The following is a 19,517-nucleotide window of genomic DNA, read 5'->3' on the forward strand; positions in this document are numbered from 1 at the left end:
AGAATTTAAACCCTAATTTTTGTTCTTCCATCTTTTATATTTTTTTTTATATTATTTACAATATATATATAATAATAATAAATATAAATATATATATTTAATTAAATGAATATTAGTTAAATATTATATATTAAATTAAAAAAATATAATATATGTATTAGGAAAATATATTAAAATAATTTACTTCAATAAAATAATATAATAAATAAATAGTAAATATAATAAATAATATAACAAAAAAAAAACATATTTTATTATATTAAAAAAAAATTAATTATATATATATATATATATATATATATATTTAAATAATATTCTTTGTAATTAAGTTATACCTAAAAAGAAATATATAATTTAAAAAAAGAAAAAATAATTATTTAAATATAGAAAACGAATCATATATTATTTTCATAGTTATCAAAGTATATATTACAGGTACGTATGATTAAATTATAAATAATTAACGTTTTTCATTTAATTGTCGTTGAATGAGTTATTATTATTATTCTTATTATTATTTATGAATCTATTATATAGTTTTAATTACACATCTCTCTCTCTCTCTCTCTCTCCGTATGTTCAAATTAGAAATTTCTATTATTACAAAATCATATTTATCGGGTTTTATTCATAAATGTTATCCAATTTATGACCAAATTATTATGATTATTTATGATTCGATTAAACAAATATGCAAAATATTCAACAACGATATATATATGAATATATATATACATCCCAATTACCATTCAAATTATATTTCATAAATGTAAAATCTTAAAATAAGTTTAAACGTTACAAATCACAATCTTTTTATTTTGTAATTATCACTATTATTTATAAATCAACGCAAAACGAAATTAATAATAAAATAATGAAATAATTCTAACAAAATTTATCAAATTTATCTGCAAAATTATCAAAAAAGAAAAAAAAACACGAAATCATCGCGTAATTATTAGATCGAGTCATAAGTAACTTACGATGTAGCTATGTAGAATCTATTTTTCGTATTTACCTATTATAAGTCACCGAAACAAACGAATTTTCAATATCACTATATACATGAAGATTCAGTTAGTCTTCTGTCAACTTTTTTATGTGCAGTCAATGTTACATTTAACAATTTTTTCTTAACCACTAAAATGGATAGTAAAAAGTGCATATTCGAAATGTAATACTTTAAAAATTGAAACAAGGCAATAGCACTTAAGTGGCAACTGAAATAATATGCAGCGTATACGGTGCAGGACTGATAACTGATAGGGCAGTCAGAAATTGGTTTGTAAAATTCCGTTCTGGAGTATACGATCTTAAAAGATGAACCGAGTGTAGGACGTATTTCCAACTTTGATGAACCTTTTAAAGGTAATATTGGAGCAAAATCCAATAGATACGTTGAACAATTGCAAAGAGTGCAAAAAAAAAAAAAACTCCATGAAAGGTGTCTTGCACTTATTAGTCTCATTCTTTGTCTCATAAAAAACTAAAGTTATTTATGACTCGAACTAATAATTTAAACATGTATACACATGATTGAAACCAAAAATAAAATTTAAAAAAAAATAAGAAGAAATAAAGAAAAGCTCTTATTAGTTAAAAAAAAAAAAAAAAGAGAAAAGGTATGAAAAGGAAAAAAATAAATAGCAATCAAAGTTTAGCAAACGTAATTAACAGGATGGGTACGTTTAGATGACACTGTGGTTAGTCATATTGACAACACGGTACGGGCCATTCCCATTTGTTTTTCTCGTACAAATGTTTACAAGTCCATTAGGATTTGGATTGTTTAGCACGAACATTCAACTTTGAGGGTTAGTGTTGTCTATTGAGACAAATCGATCGATTCCATTTATCAACCCTATATCTCTATCTCACTCTCACACTATTTCTATCTCTTTTTTTTTTCTTACCTTTAATATATCCCAGAATTTCATTTATTTAATTATTTAATTATCAACGATATATAAAACTATACATACAACTATCTAGGTAATGATAAAAAGTTATTTAAAACAAAAATAAATTTAATAAAAAGTTATTTAAAAAAAAAAAAATAAAATTAATAAAAAGTTATTTACATCGTTGTTTTTATTGTTCTGTTTTCTTTTTTTTGTTTTTATTTTTTTTTATTTTATTGGAAATCGACAGGGTGATCATTATACGAGAAAATATAATACAAAAGCTTGTTTTTCGAAGGAATATTAACAAAGTTCCATTTAACATCTCATTGTTTATGCATTAACTAAACTTTCAGAACAAAAGTAACATGAACAACTTTACAATTATTATGTTTTACGTAAATCTATATACACACACATATATATATACAGAGTGTTCGAAAAAATGATTAAAACCAAAAGAATCTAAATAGATGTAAAAAGTTTGCATACAAACTTACGTTGAAAAATTTTTATTAAAAAAAAAAAAAAAAAAAATAATAACAATACACGTATTTATAAATTAACATGGAAAAAATTTCTATTATAATTCGTTTCATAGAATTATCATCATACTTAATATAATGTTCAATAATTTACATGAAAGTTGGTTTGATTAGTAATTCATCTGACTTTAACTTAATTTGAATTTGTACTTATTGGGTCAAACAAAAGAGTTAGAAACAGAGGACAAACTTTTGAAATGCATTTAAGCTGCATCAACTATTACTATTATTTTCCAATAAAGTTTGAAATATTTCAAAATGGTATTGACAATCATTGATTCGACGTATTTTTGTATGTAATTGTTTTTTTTGTTTTTGTTTTTTTTTTTTTTCTATAAATGTTACAATAAATCAAAAATATTCTTTAAAAGTGTATATCACTTCAATGAATCATTTTCGAGTATACTTTTATACAAAATGTTATTTATTTATTTCATCAAAGTAACACGTAATCTAATTTTGATTTCAAATCTTTTTAAACACTCTGTATATACGTACGTACGTACGTATGTATGTATGCATGTATGTATGTATGTATGTATGTATGTATTTTTATTTTTTTCATTTCTCTTTCTCTTTTTTTTTCTTTCCATTACTCCAATGTGCATTAATTAAAATTTAGAAAAAAAAATTCAATTCTATACAGTTTCACGATTATTATATTTCAAATGATATTTTTCTCTTTTTTTTTCTTATTTAATATTATTTATTCCGTTTTAATATATATTTATTTTTTTTTTTTTTTATTAACGAAACGAGAAATCCATGGAAAGAATTTATCTCTCTCTCTCTCTCTCTCTCTCTCTCTCTCTCTCTTTATTTTTTTTTCTCCACTTGTACTGTAATAACTCGTTTCAGATTTCTTTGAACGAGGGAAAAGAGGTAACCGGACAAACAAACGTGAAATTGGAAAGAGTCAAAAAGGAACGATGTAAAAAGTATAAACAAACGTGTTTTAAAAAACAAAATTTACTTGAAATAGAAAGATGAGAAGAGAGAGAGAGAGAGAGAGAGAGAGTAGGAGAGAGAGTAGGAGAGAGAGTAAGAGAGAGAGAGAGAGAGATTCGCATTTCATACGAATTTAATATTAGCTCAGGTGAAACGTCCTTGTGTCGAGAAAAGGGATTTATTTTTATTTATTATTCCATTGCGCATTCTGTAAAATATATATATATATGTATATGTATATGTATATGTATATATAAAATACCATGTGCCGCATATATCCCTATGTAACATCGGATTTAATCCAAAATTGATTTTGCAACGTATAAAAGCTAAAGCTCATATATGCAGCATAGATTGTTTTTTTATTTTTTATTTTTTATTTTTAATGTACGAAGAATTTACACGGATAGAAAAATGCCGTTTTATCTTCTCGTTAATATCCGCAAACAGGAGTGTGTGTGTGTTGGGGGAGGGGGGGGGGAGTGGGAAGGAGGAGGTTTACTTTTCTTTTTTATTATTATCTTTGCTTTTGTTTTTGATCTTATTGGTTTTATATTAAAACGTAAAACACGGTTCATTGAGAGATTCGATTGAATACGAGAAAAAAAAATATAGAAAAATTATTATAAAAAAACAAAAACAAAAAAAAAACATATTTTTAATTATCTAGAGTCAAGAAAAACGTTTTTTTTTTTTATTTTTTATTTTACCGTTTTGCTAATAAAAAATTTTTGTAATGTGAGTAAAGTATATATATATTTTTTAATTGCATTACAATGCAAAGTTTGAAAATGATTTTTAATACCATTGAAATAATACTTATCCAAAAAATGTTTTCAACAATAATTCGTCTTTTCTTTCATTTTTTTTTTCTCAAACTTCAACATTCCAAACCCTAAAGTAACAAAAACCAAAATAATTGAATTTATTAAATTACCTAAATTAATCTAATAAATAAATAAATAATTAATTAATTAATTAATAATATATAACCATCCTGCATTAAGCCAATTTTTGCACAAACATTTTTATACGATCCAAAATATTAAAAAAAAAAATCGTTTAAATAATATAACATAAAAATAATTAAATCGAACAATACTAAACCAACAACAACAACAACAAAAAAAGAAAAAAATAAACACAATTATAATTTTATATCAAATATACATTTACAAATACATTCACATTCTCGAGAAATAATCTTTTAAAAGAATATCGAACTTCCAATGAATTTACAGATCAACTTTTTTGTTCCATGTAAAAAAAGAAAAAGAAACAAGAAAAAAGAAAAAAAAAAGAAAAGGGGGGGGGGGAACCATGATTTTTAAGCCACTTGATCTCAATTCTTCTTTCTTATTTGTTTTTTGGTTTTTTTTTTTTACTTTTATATTGTTTTCTATCCTTTTTTTTTTTTTTGTTCTTTCCTACCTCCAGGCTCCCACTCCCACCTGAACGAACGAGTATTCTAACCCTTTCTCCTCGCAGAATCTCGTAGAACGACAATTATTATTCGTTATTCCCCATGGTTAATCCGATCGGTTGTATGTATAGTTTGCTTCGGTCAAATCCAGCGTGCCCCGATAGAACCAACCAGTATTTGTGATATAGCGTGGTAAACGGGCAGATTAAGTGGATTTCAAGCGTTACCCGCTTCCATGCCCAGCCTCAAACAAAATAAAACCGAGAGATATACCAATATACATATAACAACACAACTACTACTATTACTACTACTATTACTACTACTATTGGCATGATACGTCCCTTATATTCTCATCTTTACCATTCGTGGATTTCTGATACTTCCCCTAAACCCAACTAAACCTAAACCAAAACCAAACCGAACTTTTGAAAAAAAATGAACAAATATTTTGTCCTTTGGAAAATCATGATTGCTAACATTCAAACCCAAATTTGGTTTCTCACTCGATGCTTTCTCATCGATTTATTTGTGTGTATGATTAAAAAAAAAAAAACTGCAAGTGTGTGTGTGTGTGTGGGTGTAATTTTCAAAAATTGTTATTATTAACGTTCGATCAAAATAAATATGGTCAAATAAATATTTATTTGTATAATTTAATAAATATTTCCATAACTACTAAAAATAATATTTATTTATGAATGAAAATATTACGAGATAATAATAATTATTTATTGAAGCAATCAAAACTACGAATACCAATGTAATCAAATCGTTTACGTGTCATAATTAATTATATAGAATGTATGGATTACAAAAATTAATTACAAAAGTATCTATAAGAAATTAATGCAATTAACTACTACAATTTCATTAAAATCCTTTTCAATTTTTGACAATCTAATTATTCTCGTATCAAAATAAAAAAAAACAACAATTAAAATAATAAAACTATATCAATGTAATATCAAGTGTATTATACACAGAAAATAAATCTTGTGATGAGCTAAGGTGTATATATATAGGATGGGATACTATAAAAAATAATACATATTATAAATAATGTTAAGAATAAATCATTAATAAAAAATAAAACAAATCCAATTGTTCAGTTTGATACAATTAAAAAATTTATAAATAATAATAAATAAATTAATAAAGAATAAAATTAAGAAAAAATGTAATATAATTTAAAAAAAAAAATTTAATAAAACTTACAAAATAATAACACGTGAACAAGAGGAGAAGATTAACAAAAAAAAAATAAAATAAAATAAAATAAAATAAAAATAAAAAATAAAAATGTTAATAATATAAAAGAACATTTTTGCAAGAACTTATTTTACCATAAACGAGATAATAATATAAGAAAACTAAAAGCATGGTGTGTGTATATCAGATACGTGAAACGAGTATAGAAGCGTGATAGTGAATAGTGTGATGGTGATGGTGATGGTGTTTGCGATGAGTGAGCTCGGCCGTACGTGTCGAGGAAAAAAATTAGCATTTTAATCGTTTATCTACCAGGGAGACAACAGGAAAAGAAAAGAGGCTTTTCGGTCCAGTAGCTTCTCTCTTCCGTTAGTTGGACCCTTTCTTTTATATACACATACATAGATATATTGTACATATATATATATATATATAAGTACACACAGAGATAGATGAATATCTTGTAAGGCTGGTGACGAAGTCGATATTATCACGTGAAGCTTTTTTTTTTTTGTGTTAAAGCAGAAAGCGTGTAAGCGAATACAACGTTATCTAACGAACCTATTTTCCCCCCTTGCCCTTCTCCCTACTCCTACTTCTTCTTTATCTTCTTCTTTATCTTCTTCCTTACACTTTGCATATCCATTTATTTTTTTCACCTTTTTGTTTTTTTTACCTTGTAATTCGATGCTTATACAAATCACATTATTTATTAAACTAAATTCAGTTTGTCGAATTTCCTTAACATTTATCATACACTTGATTAGATTGATAAGATATATTAATCATTGTTTTTGTTGTTTTTTTTTTTTTTTTTTTTACAAAACCAAAGTCTCAATAGGGCAGTTAAATGAAAGTATTAGTATGTATACGCCAGTCTGTGGTGATTAAACTACATCGTGTACTACTAACATTTATCGGCCCTTTGAGAAATCTTTATCAAACAATACGTGTAACCAAGTAAGTAGTAGGCGTACTTATAACAAACTATATTCTATTCATTTAAAATGTAATTAAATACGAAATTTGTTATCTTATATAGAAACAAGATTTAAATCATTACTTTTTCAATCGTTTAAATAACATATGATATATGTTGGAAAGAAAGGGGAAGAGTATAATTAAATAATGTTTAAACGATAATACATTTGTTTAAATATTACATACTTATTAATATACTTCGAATATTAAATGTGAATCAATCTTGTGTTTCTGCTTCAATTTGACCTTTTTCACACATTATATATATATATATATATATATATATATATATATATATATATATATTTATCATTTATTAATTTATTTATTATTTATTAATATATTATAATATCTAAATATCTATTTTTATATAATAGAATTGTTCAACATTATTTTACCACGTTTCTTTTGTATTTCATTCTATTTATATCCTTTATACCTAATATCAATAAAATAAATAATCAATGATTATTATATTATAATACAATCTAATAAATAATTTACTTTATAAATTTTTGTTTTGTAAATAAATACAAATAAATAGTCAATGTATCGTATAACGTACAACTAAACACGTTGATAATCCCAAGCACGAGGGGGTTTACGATTCTAAGGGAAATAGTTCGCGGTACTCGAAACTGTGCATGTGTGTCTATCTATATGTATATGTGTACATGTGTGAATACCTGCTGTGAAATTTTATTAACGAGCGTGGTAACGGTACGCGTTTGATGGCTTCCCACCGGCAACAACCACACTACTAGTACCAGTAGGAGGATCAGCATCGATGCCAGTATGTGCTAATTAAAAGTGACGTATGGTGTCCCATGACGCATATCCATGTTCTGTCCATGATGTACCCTGTGTGTCCTGTCTCTTTCACTTCGCTGATCTCCCATTATTGCCTATCTCACTTTGATTCCTAACGTTAAACTCTATCCCTTACTATTACTATTTTAATCTCTCTCTCTCTCTCTCTCTCTTTAATTTCTTTCTTTTACTTTTATTTTACCTGTTATCATTTGTATATAATTAGATCCTATCTAGTTATTATACTTAAATTACGTATTACGTATGTCAAAATAATTTAACTATTATACAATATGTAATAACAACGTATGTGACAAAGAGTTAACAGAATTAGTATATTCTACACGAACGAATTCATCGATAACTGGAAGATACGGGCCAGATCGTTGTTCTCTTCTCTCTCTCTCTCTCTCTCTCTCTCTCTCATTCTCTTTCTCTCTCTTTCTTTTTCTATTTCTCTTTCTCTTCTCTTTCTCTTTCTATGCGGGTTGGACATACGTGAAATTCTGTGAAACCGTTTCTAACGACGCGTAACGATTGATCCGATGCGTATAATACATATATACGTATGTATATGTATAAATACACACCAAACTGAGAATATATATATATATAGAAAGACATTCGTTTTGATCGATCAATTTAACCCGTTTACTGTGTTCAACGAGTATGCTCGTTATACGAAAAACAAAAAAAAGAAAAATAGAAATTATATCAATTTCGATGTATTTAAGTTGAAATTTTATTTAAAAAAAGAAGGAACGGACAAAAAGGAATGTGTATTGTTAGTTAAAACCACCAAGTATATGATCGATGCACCGTCTTCGTTGAAATTCACCTTCAGACTGGCAGGTGGTAATCTATATGAAAATTCTTATATTAAATATTGTTTATATGACTTTCCGAACATTACACATGTGCATAATGAAAATAATTCACCTAATTAATAGAATTTATGATTATAACGTTTTAATTTTATTATTTTTTGCATTCTATTATAATTATTTTATTATTCATGCGCAGTGATAACTCCGAGGATTAGATTTTGCTGTAATATAAGTAGGATGCATTAGAATATTAAAAGAATTGTTAATTCATCGAAAGAAATGTGTATTGTTAGTAAAAACTACCGAGTATATAATCGGTGCACCGTCTTCGTTGAAATTCACCTTCAGACTGGCAGGTGGTAATCTGTATGAAAATTCTTATATTAAATATTGTTTATATGACTTTCCGAACATTACGCATATGCATAATGAAAATAATTCACCTAATTAATAGAATTTATGATTATAACTTTTTTTTAATTTTAATATTTTTTGCATTCTATGAAGTATTGAAGTAATTAAAGCCATCATTGTGCATGTGTGATAAGATAATTACATTAGAATGGAAAAAATACTAAAATTATAGCGTTATAATGTTAAATACTCTTTATTAAGAATATCATTACCGTTACATACATACGTAACATTCAAAAAGTTATATAAACAACATTGAATAAATGCAGTTACATAGGTGACCACTTGTCAGTCTGCAGGTGAATCTCGAAGATGACGATACTCCGAACTTATACGCAGTGCTTTTAATCATCAATACATATTTATTTCGTTTAATTAACAATTATTTTAATACTCTAATGCAACAACTTATATTACAACAGTTTTTATACACAAGTTATATACAGGATATTCAAAAAACACCGCGTTCAATACTTATATGATATATAGGATACAATGTACTGAGTAAAAAAGTTTTGTTAAACATATGTATATATATAGAGAGAGAGAGAGAGAGAGACCCTAGTACAAAGATAAGAAGCATCAATGTCCGAACATTTTGTAGTTGAGCTGGTCCAGGCTATCCTGGCATAATGCCACGGTCTATTAGCGTCAAGACAGTATCGTTAGGTTGCTGCCAAACTCTGAGAAAACGAGTACCTACCTGTCCTGAAAGTAAGATTTAAGGGTGTCAAGAGGTATGAGATATGCTCAACGTTACGCCCAAGAATTGTTAATAAGACAAGAACTTGGAATAGTTATAAGACATTTTAAATCGAGCTTGAACTATTACTCTTATTCTTCTTCTTATTATTATTCTTCTTCTTCTTCTTCGTCTTTTGACTTTACTATTAAAATCGATCGTTAAATCATTATTTTTTTTTTTTTCGTTAAGTTTATATATTATTTAGACAAATGATCAAATAATCGGAAATGATTTATTTTATATTGTTTTATGTATAACAATCGTATGAGAATAAAAAATCTGATTGACTTAAAATAAACATATTTTAAATGATATAAAAGAAATGTTTAAAAACAATTCGATCGGATCAATTTTATAGAAAATTCTTAACAAATTTGTTTATAAAAAAAAACTTAACTCTCCCAACGATCATTCCATTAGTATAAAATGAAGAACAAAAAGAAGAGGAAAAGGAAAATAAAAAAAAAAGACAAAACGAGAAGTGATTAAGGGTAGGAAATCTAGGCAGTCAATGCTTCCTAACTTTCTCTCTCACCCTCTTTAATATTTTCCACCCCGACAAAATTGGCCTGAACCCCCCCTCCCCTCCGCCCCGCGAGTAGGGTGCATTACCGATGCATTGCTGCTGCACATCCGTCTATTGAACTTTTTGATGCAGGCTTCGGAACTTCGAACCCGCCATCTCTTCTTCACCCTCTCCCATTTCTCCCTTCTATCGAATGAACGAACGAACGAACGAACGAACGAACCAAACCCAACCCAACCCAACCCAAACCCAAGCCCAACTACCCACGCAACGGCATTTACGTCGGTGAATGCAACGACGTATGTCAAGCCGCGCCGACTCGCGTCAATCGAGTCGCATTGATCTCCCTTTTTCGATACTCCGTGATTTTTTTCCGATGCTATTTTTTTTATTTTTCTATTTTTGTATTTTTTTTTCCTCCATCTATTTCACTCTCTCGCGTACGAGAACGCTCTATGAACCACCTACCCCTTCATCTCCTACCTGACCCTCGTTCAACGCGTCATTTCGAGAACAATCATGGATCATTAAGGATGCTTCTCGATAAAAGCATTTTCGTTTATTTATTCTACTCGCCTTTTTTTTTTTCTTTCTTTCTTTCTTTCTTTTTCGTGCAGAACAATTTTTCAAAATCGTTCTTCCAACCAAATGAAAGTGGTAGTAGCCATTTTTTTTTTTTTTTTTTTTTTTTGAAAAAGTTTCCTTCTATTTTTGTTTCCCTTTCTACCTTTCTTATAGGTGCACGGTTTTTTATTTTTCATTTGTAATGCCTACTTCATAAATATAATCTTTGATATTTATTATATATGTTTTTCTCTCGTAAATATATATTTTATTTATTTATTTTTTTTGTTTTTTTTTTTAATTTATAATCATTCAATCTGCCATTTATAATTTTGAAACAAAAAACACGTTACTACGTTATCGTATTTCTATTTGTTTGCAATGTTTTCTATTACTAAAAGATTACAATAATTAATGTAAGTTTTGAGGTATTGAGAATGATTGAAGGAAAAAAAAAAAGGTTGGGAATCACTGGAAACATGGATCAGAGGTTTAACATAAAAGCAAAGAGAGAAAGAGGGAAAGAGAGAGAGAGTAGGAGAGTGAGTAGACGATTCACTCTGTGCACATAAATCGCCCCTGGCGTAGATCCACGACTAATATCCCCCACTAGATTTCGTCTTATTGCATGTTTCGCGCTACGATGGAGTGCCGAAATCTAATTTCAGAGTAAGATCGTTCCGGTTTATATAGACGTTGGAATTAGATGACGTTTAGAGTAACTGACAACGAAGTAGTTACCTTAGGAATCCTATGGATTTCAATTTTCAACAATTTTTTAATGACAAATTATTTCTTTGAACAATCAATTAAATCATAACAGAGATAGATTGATAAGATTTTTATTTATAAGAATAATATCTAATCATTTTTATTGTTAAATCAATCAATTGAATATTTATAAAATTAATGGGTGCTCAAAGAAAAACGATTGAGTATTTCGATTGATAGAAAAAGGGAAAGTCTAAGTTGAGAACCTTCTATTACGTGTCCTAGATTAAAGATTATAAGGATAGATTAGTAATAGGCGAGATTTCTAACGTTTACCAGAGTGTTATTGTTCTTAGTTATTATGCAACATCTGTCGAGGCTAATATATATATTATATTTTCTTCTAAATAACATATCTTTTTATTACTAATAAATTTCAATACTGTTGTAATTGTTTTGTTTTTTAATTATTTTCCCCTACTATCTCTATTTTAGAAACGAAAGTTGGATGGGAATTGCAATTCGTTTTTGTCTTGTTTTTCTTTTTTGTTATAAGGTTTCAATTGTTTTGAACTATTTGATCATCGTATATTTGATTGTTGAAATCTTTAGTTTTAACATTAAATTCCGAAACCTTCCAATGCGACAAAGTGAACACAAATAAAACAAAATTCATACAAAGTGAAAAAACATTTGAATATTATCTTTAAATCGCGCCAAAAAAGCGCGCGCTTGTCTACGACAATGGTGTGAGAGAGATAAAAAGAGTGACGCACCAGAAGCTGCGCAAACGTTCGACACTTCCATCTGTATATACATATATGTTTTTATATATATATATAATATGTGTGAATATAAACGAATAGCCGGCAAGCAAACAATGTTTAAGTTAATATTTTCTTTAGACACACACGTGCAACGTAGAATTTTATTTTAAAAAAAGAAGAAAAAAAAATTAAAACCACAAAATGAAAAGCATGATGCATAACCGCCATTAGTATTTTTAGAACATAAGTAAGTATTACTACTAACATCGTTAGAGAGTGATATCTGCCAAGTTCTTAGAAAATAGACACGAAATAACGTAATAAGTAGCTACGAAGATGAGAAAAAAAAAAGAACTAATCAAAATGGAGTTTGTAACTAAAAGTGACCACGTGATAATATATAATTTTTCTTCTATTTTGTGTGCACACACACACACTCTCTCTCTCTCTCTCTCTCTCTCTTTCATACCTTTCTCTTTCAATCGCACACATCAAATTTATAAAAATACCGTAATCCTTTAATACACGCTTCGACTCGTATAAAAATAATTAATAATAATAATAATAATATAAATATAAATCCTATAAATTTCAAACAAACGAAAAATATACAAAATAAAGAAATAATACAAAAATCAAATTGAAATGAAAGAAAGAAAATGTTATAAAAAAATAAACAAACTTACCCGTTCATCCTGATGGCCTCTCGTAACGATGACGATGATGACGATGATGATGATGATGATGATGTACGTTCTTCTTGTTTTTGCTTTCTTGATCGATGATAGTAAGGTTAAGTCGGCCGTTAACTCGACCTCGGTATCACAAGGGTACTCGTTCTTGCATCCGTGGAAACAAGATTCCGAGTAGATGAAGAAACGTAACGATGCACAAGAACAACAAGAACACGAGCGCGTTGTTGATAAAACAACAGGTTGCAGCAGCACGGCACACGTTCTTATTACCACGAAAACCGATATATATCGCGAATGATTTATCAACCAAAAAGGAGGAAGACTCAAATAATTACGACGAAACATTAACGCGTCAACCTAAACATTTATACAACCCGGCACATATATTATATGTACACACATGGTATAAATATAGAACATTTATTTTTGTTTTGTTTTTTTAGGAAACACCTTTCTCTTTTTTTTTCTATTATCTATTCGCGCACGATCCGCGTTCCTATTTTATATATACATATATATATAATTTTGTATGTAATACACAGTGTGTTTGGTATTTCCACTTGTTCTGCGCAGATTACCTGTCTTTCTCTCTTTCTCGTACACGTTGGATAGCTATCTCTCTCTCACTCACTCTTCGTTTATCCTCCCACCACTCTCTCTCTCTCTCTTTCTTTCTCTTACTCGTTAGAATACAAATGAAAGAGAGAAACACAGCACTCTCTTAGTAGTAGTTGCACTTTTTTGGCTTCCTTCGAGCAACTTTGTTTTTGTTATCGTCAAATATCTTCGTTGTTGTTGTTGTTGTCAATGGCTATTAGATATCGTCGTGGTCAGTATCTCGGTGACACCGTCAACTGTCGTTACCGCCGCCGCCGCCGCTGCCACCACCGCACCCAACACAACGTCCGATAAGACCAAGCAACCAACCTCGTGCCAACTTGGACGACTTCGATCCGGACGACGAAATATGCCACAGAGAGAGCCAAAGGAAGAGTTAAAGAGACGACAGATGACAGTCAAAAGAAAACACGATAAGAATACGTAGACAATGTCGAGATTCGATTGGTTACTACAGCTAATCCCAACCAAGGATTTTTCGTCGACAATATATAAAAACACACGCGTGTATTTGCAATACTATCAAATACAACATATATTCATTCCTCTCCTCACTTCAAATAGAAAGAGATAAAATGAGTAAGTGAATAAATGTGTGTGAGTGAACGTGAGGGGAGTAGAATAATAGTTGTGTTGGTAATAATAATGCACACGTAGGAGATGAAAGACACACGAGAGATGATTGTAATCCGCACGTTTTTAAACACGAATCTCTCGACGACACTGTTAAACAAACCTAATCGATATATATCGACTACGAAACTTACTCGATATTTTCTTCCAGTAATAATATTAATTATTTTTCACACGTAGGAATGAAATGATTGTAACGAACGAACGCGACAACGACGACCACGCGCTGCCACTTTCAGACCGTGGAATTTCGCGAGGGTAGAACTTACTCTCTGTATACGATAATTATCGTTATGTAACAACTAGCGTCATCTAGTGATCGAGCTATACGACTACGTTCGATGTACGACGCCATCTTGATTCTCAGTTAGTCACTCGCTAAGCTCGCAGCCGGTCGGTCGTGTTCTTTCACTCGTCTCTCTCTCTCTCTCTCTCTCTCACTCTTTCTCTCTTTCTTCCTCACTTTTTATCGATTTTTTTGGCGGAACATTTTATCTACGCAGTTTTGTAGAACACTGAATGCGCGTTTTTTTTTTTTAATCTTCTTTATTCTTTCGATTCTTCTGTTTTATCGTCGAAGATACGAAAAACGTTTGTTATCGTTCGTAGAATACTGTGGATAAAGTGGATCTCTTTTTCTTTATATGAAAATAATTCATCTCCTATAAACGGGTTAATATATACGTAATCATTTCCGTTTGTATTCTTACGTGTGTGAGTAAAATTTGCTGCCAATTTTAGCTACTGCGTAGTTATATACTCTTTGAAGTTTTCTCTAGGATGATGACGCGTGGTTACGCGAGTGGGCGATTAGAAAACCATAAGTGCGTGCGTGGTCTGGTGTTCGTGATATTTATGTGCAAAAATAATGTGTTTTCATAAGTGGATGAAGGAAACGGATATTATCTTACCAGGATAGATTTATTCACCGTCGATAGGAAAAAGATGCATTGGCTAAAGTTGGATCTTCATCGACTGTGGTCAATTTACCTGTTTATGTAAGTACATGCATGCAATTTTTTAAAATATAAAATTAAATAAATTTATATATACGTTTAGAATATTATTATTAATTTAATTCTATTTATTTTATATATAATAAAACAAATCGATTATTTAAGAATCAAAGATACAACATACGTCAGGATTTTTAATATCTATCAAAATTTTGTTTCTATTCAAATTGGCGCCATATTCAAATGCCTTATTAATATTATTCAATCCGAATATAGCTGATATACGTGGACATATCGTACCTTCTATTCGATAATCTAATAAATTTTCCATAGTTTCTCTATAAAAAAAAAAAGAAATATTATAAATATGTGTATACATTTTTGTTGTATATATTATTTTTAATAAATATCGACAACTAGCCTATATATAAAAGGATCGCCATTTTTATAATGTTCCATTGCAAGTGTTAAGATGTTATAATTCAATGGGAAAATATATGGATATGGATACTTCGAATCTCTCGCATAATCGAGAAAAGCAACTGTTCCTTCGTGTTCCAAACTAAATAATAAAATTATTATAATATATAATAAATAAATGTAAAATTAATTAAATTAGATAACAACAACATAAATGTATACTATTATTATTAATATTTTTTTTTTAAATGATGTTCATTAAATTTTGAGATAAATATTTTCAAACCATTTAAGAAGATTTTCAAAATCAGTTCCACCAATCGTATCGATAATTAAACGAACATCTCTTTTGCCAGTAATTTGTTCTAATTTGTCGCTTAGTTCACATCTATTTCTATCGATAATTGCAACAGCACCAAGATCGATACTAGACTCGAACAACGTCGAACTATCGCAAACAATAATTGGCTAGGGAAATGTTAATTAATAATTATTTCATTAAAAACTTCTAATCTCTCAATTATTATTATACTTTAATTATTAGGTTGTACCTTAGCTTGAAAAATGCATGCTGCGATATTAATGGCGGCCATTGCGGAGAACATGGAATTCGTGTTAATTAAAAGATATTCGTCTTTTTTTAATTGAGTTCGACGACCAAGGATTAAAAATGGCGAGAAATAATCGTCGGTTAAACTCGCCGCGTCTTTCATTGATAAATTTTTCTTTTTTCCAAGACTAAATATGTTCTAATGTTCATTGCATTATTAAATTCAATAGAAAATTCGCTGTATTAGTTTTACACAAAATTTCGAAAATAATCTCCAAGGCAAAATATATAAAACATTATAATTATTAATAAATTATTTATTTTACCTCTGGATGAACAATACAGGTTTCCGCGAATGCACCAAGTTTCGGATAAATGTGAACCAATACCTCTTCACCCCAATAACAATGAATTTTTTCCTGTGCCAATTTACCTATTTCCACAATTTTACCTGCTGCTTCAAATCCAAGAATCGTTTCTTTATCAACAATTCTTTTATGTTCATTAGCCCACAGCAACAAATCGGTCATCGTAATACCACAATAATGCACCTCGATTCTAACCTTGTTTTTTATTTCTTTTGGTTAAAATTCTGCTTCCAATCGAACAATTTCTTTTTTTTTCATTTTTATTCCCCCTTTTTTTGTTTATTTATTCATTAAAAATTCAATGAACACAAACCTCTTCATCTCGAATAGTTTTTTCTTCAACAAAATCGAGTCTGATATCACGTGGACCATACAATTTGGCAACTCGTATCATTTTTCCAGTATAATCCTTTGGTTTAATTCTCAAAAGTTGAATAATATCATTCAATTTCATTTTGAACCATGACATTTTATTATTTTTATCAAACGAATACAATTTACGATGATAGAAATTTTTCTTGAAAAATATCATTGCATATTTAAACTTAGCATACATTTCTAACATATAACCTATAAATTATATTTTTATATTTACTTATTATTTATTTATACTTATATTAAATCGCTATGGTAATGGTATATTTCAAAGTTCGTGTCTTATAAAGTGGCACGCCATGTTGGTGACCCCTTCCCTCTCACCATCACTATGAAACAACCATCATCACATGAATACCACACTATACTCGTCGTTCAACCAACCTTCTGCCATTTCCTACCATCCCTATAAGGTTGTTTATCCATTCTCTCTGCATTTGGCATTTACTAGCCTTTTTTAACCCTCCTCTCCTTCGTTTCTTCGTAAAAACATTACTCCGAGTAAATATATATAAATAAAAATAAAATTGATAATACGAATATAAAATTATATAGGTTATCACGATTGTATTTTATTGTCGTCTCTTTCATTCTTTCTCTTCCTTTCTCTATTCTCGTTTTACATATGGTATATAAAGCGTACCACACCATAAAGAAAAAGAGAGATTTTGCATCATGGTTTCCTGATCTTATGAGGCCCAATATTGCGACTCTCGATGATTCCTAAGATGGCTTTTGTTAAAGTCTTCTCTCTCTCTTTCCCATTATTTTCTAATAATTCTATTAGAGGTTAGTTTATTGTAAAATAATAAAATAAAATTGTACATTATTTATTATAAAATATAAATAAATTCATTACTTACAGGGGGCTAGTATTTACTTGTTTATTACTTGATAATTAAAGTTTACATGTAAAAATAAAAAGAAAGAAATATATATATAAGAATAAAAATAATTCTAAATTATTTTGATAACATTTAATCAAAATAATAACTAATCCCTTTGAACAATAAATGTCTTATGTTATTTATTATAATTTAATATGTTGTAATTAACAAATACAAATAAAATATATTGAACGATTTATTTGATAAAAGTAATAATAATATAATGCAAATAATGATTCATATTAATAAATAAATATTTGTATGTATAATATGTTGATAGAATTGTTGAATATTATATTAATTAATTGCTTCACATATATATTATTGATAAAAGTCAGGTGATTCTGAAAGAACTACCAACCCATTTTTCTACAACCCTTGGATAAAGAGATGGTATTCCTTCTAACCTTGTCGATATTTTCTCTCTGTTGCTATGACCAAAAAGAAGAAGGAAGATACTCGAAAGCTTTTAAAAACGAAACGATAGAATCGTTGAACTCTTCTTAACATGTTATCCTGTTTGGTGATATTCTAAGTTTGGTATCAGATGGCGACCGTTGATGGACAACAAGGTCCACAGGACCACTCCACCCTACTTGAATCCTACAGAAAGAAGAAGTTGGTCGTTCTCATTTGTATTTGTGTAAGGATTCTCAAGTATCCAATGGTATTCCTACCAAAAACCTCTGTAATTTCGTGAAGTCCTGTTCCTTCATACTAGCCAGATGCTTTCAAAATCATTCGAGCGGCAAAATTTTCATTATTTATCTCACTATACGTTAAATAGTAATTGATTATGTCTTTTTTTAAGTTGATTTTTCTTTATTTTACCGAAAGTTTGTATTAATAATGAAATATTTAATTGCTTCATATTTTGCAAGATAAAATTTCTAGTAATATTTTTGTTATTATTTGTTTCTTTATTTATAACTAAATAATATAATAATTTATAAAATTAATCTTTTGTATTTACAATTGTATTTCAATGTAAACACACATTCACATTTGTAATTTATAAATTATTATTTATTTATTATCAATATCTAGAGACATAGATTTTATTACAAACAAATTAAATAGTATATATATATATATATATATATATATATATATATTTGTTTATTTAATAAATAACATATATTACATAATAAATGTTAACGATAATTCGTAAAGTTAAATGTCATAAAAAATTACATTTTTAAAATAATATTCAATTCAATTATATTTAGTCAATATGTATTTACATTTATTATTTCTATGGAACGTAATAATTCATTAAACAAAGAAACAGGGAAAAAAAGTTTACATATACCATAGGATTTTAAATAAAGGTTGAAACGTTTCTTCCATACTTTCCTGATCGAAGGTGTATCGTATTACACGTGACTGTAGTCTTTCGTCTCGTTTCACCAATCCGATAACAGAAAGTGTATGGAGAAAGAAAGAATGGAAGAAAGGAAGGAAGGAAGAAACAAATAAATAATAAAAGAGAAAGAGAAAGAGAAAGAAAGAGAAAGAGAGAGTATCGATTGCAAGCATGTTTGTGTTGCAAGTTGCATTAAAACAAAATCCAAAGTAACTTATGGATTCTTGGTGAAATTAGCATATTAATAAGAAAACCGGCGATAACGGTCAGGATAA

The 19,517-nt window shown here is 28.5% G+C and overlaps 3 protein-coding genes across 8 annotated transcripts in view; 1 reads left to right on the forward strand and 2 right to left on the reverse strand.

Moving 5' to 3' along the window:
• The window catches only part of heph (polypyrimidine tract-binding protein 1 heph), a 407,327-nt gene extending 392,712 nt beyond the window's left edge, over positions 1-14,615 (reverse strand). For 2 of the 4 annotated variants that reach the window (XM_089172860.1, XM_089172858.1), the window contains exon 1: positions 13,061-13,201. In XM_089172860.1, coding sequence (XP_089028986.1) covers positions 13,061-13,068 — 8 coding nt within the window. In that variant the 5' untranslated portion in view covers positions 13,069-13,201. Of the gene's footprint in view, positions 1-13,060 lie in introns of all 4 variants that reach the window. The other 2 variants (XM_089172852.1, XM_089172851.1) reach the window with 2 other exon arrangements.
• Positions 14,616-15,132: 517 nt separating this feature from the next.
• The window catches only part of LOC107065275 (pancreatic lipase-related protein 2), a 37,130-nt gene continuing 32,745 nt past the window's right edge, over positions 15,133-19,517 (forward strand). For all 3 annotated transcript variants that reach the window (XM_015318804.2, XM_089172868.1, XM_089172869.1), the window contains exon 1: positions 15,133-15,318. The gene's annotated coding sequence lies outside the window, so the exon portion shown is untranslated. The remainder of the gene's footprint in view (positions 15,319-19,517) is intronic.
• On the reverse strand, positions 15,676-17,068 carry LOC107065190 (protein Cryzl2). The gene is made up of 5 exons (XM_015318640.2): positions 16,928-17,068; positions 16,573-16,809; positions 16,248-16,445; positions 15,983-16,164; positions 15,676-15,838 (listed from the first exon to the last, which is right to left on the reverse strand). The coding sequence occupies exons 1-5, from the start codon at positions 17,066-17,068 to the stop codon at positions 15,676-15,678; spliced, it is 921 nt and encodes a 306-aa protein (XP_015174126.1).

The sequence above is a fragment of the Polistes dominula genome, unplaced genomic scaffold (genome assembly GCF_049000335.1).
Source record: "Polistes dominula isolate Pdom_NZ unplaced genomic scaffold, Pdom_raw_medaka contig_23, whole genome shotgun sequence".
Lineage (NCBI taxonomy): Eukaryota > Metazoa > Arthropoda > Insecta > Hymenoptera > Vespidae > Polistes > Polistes dominula.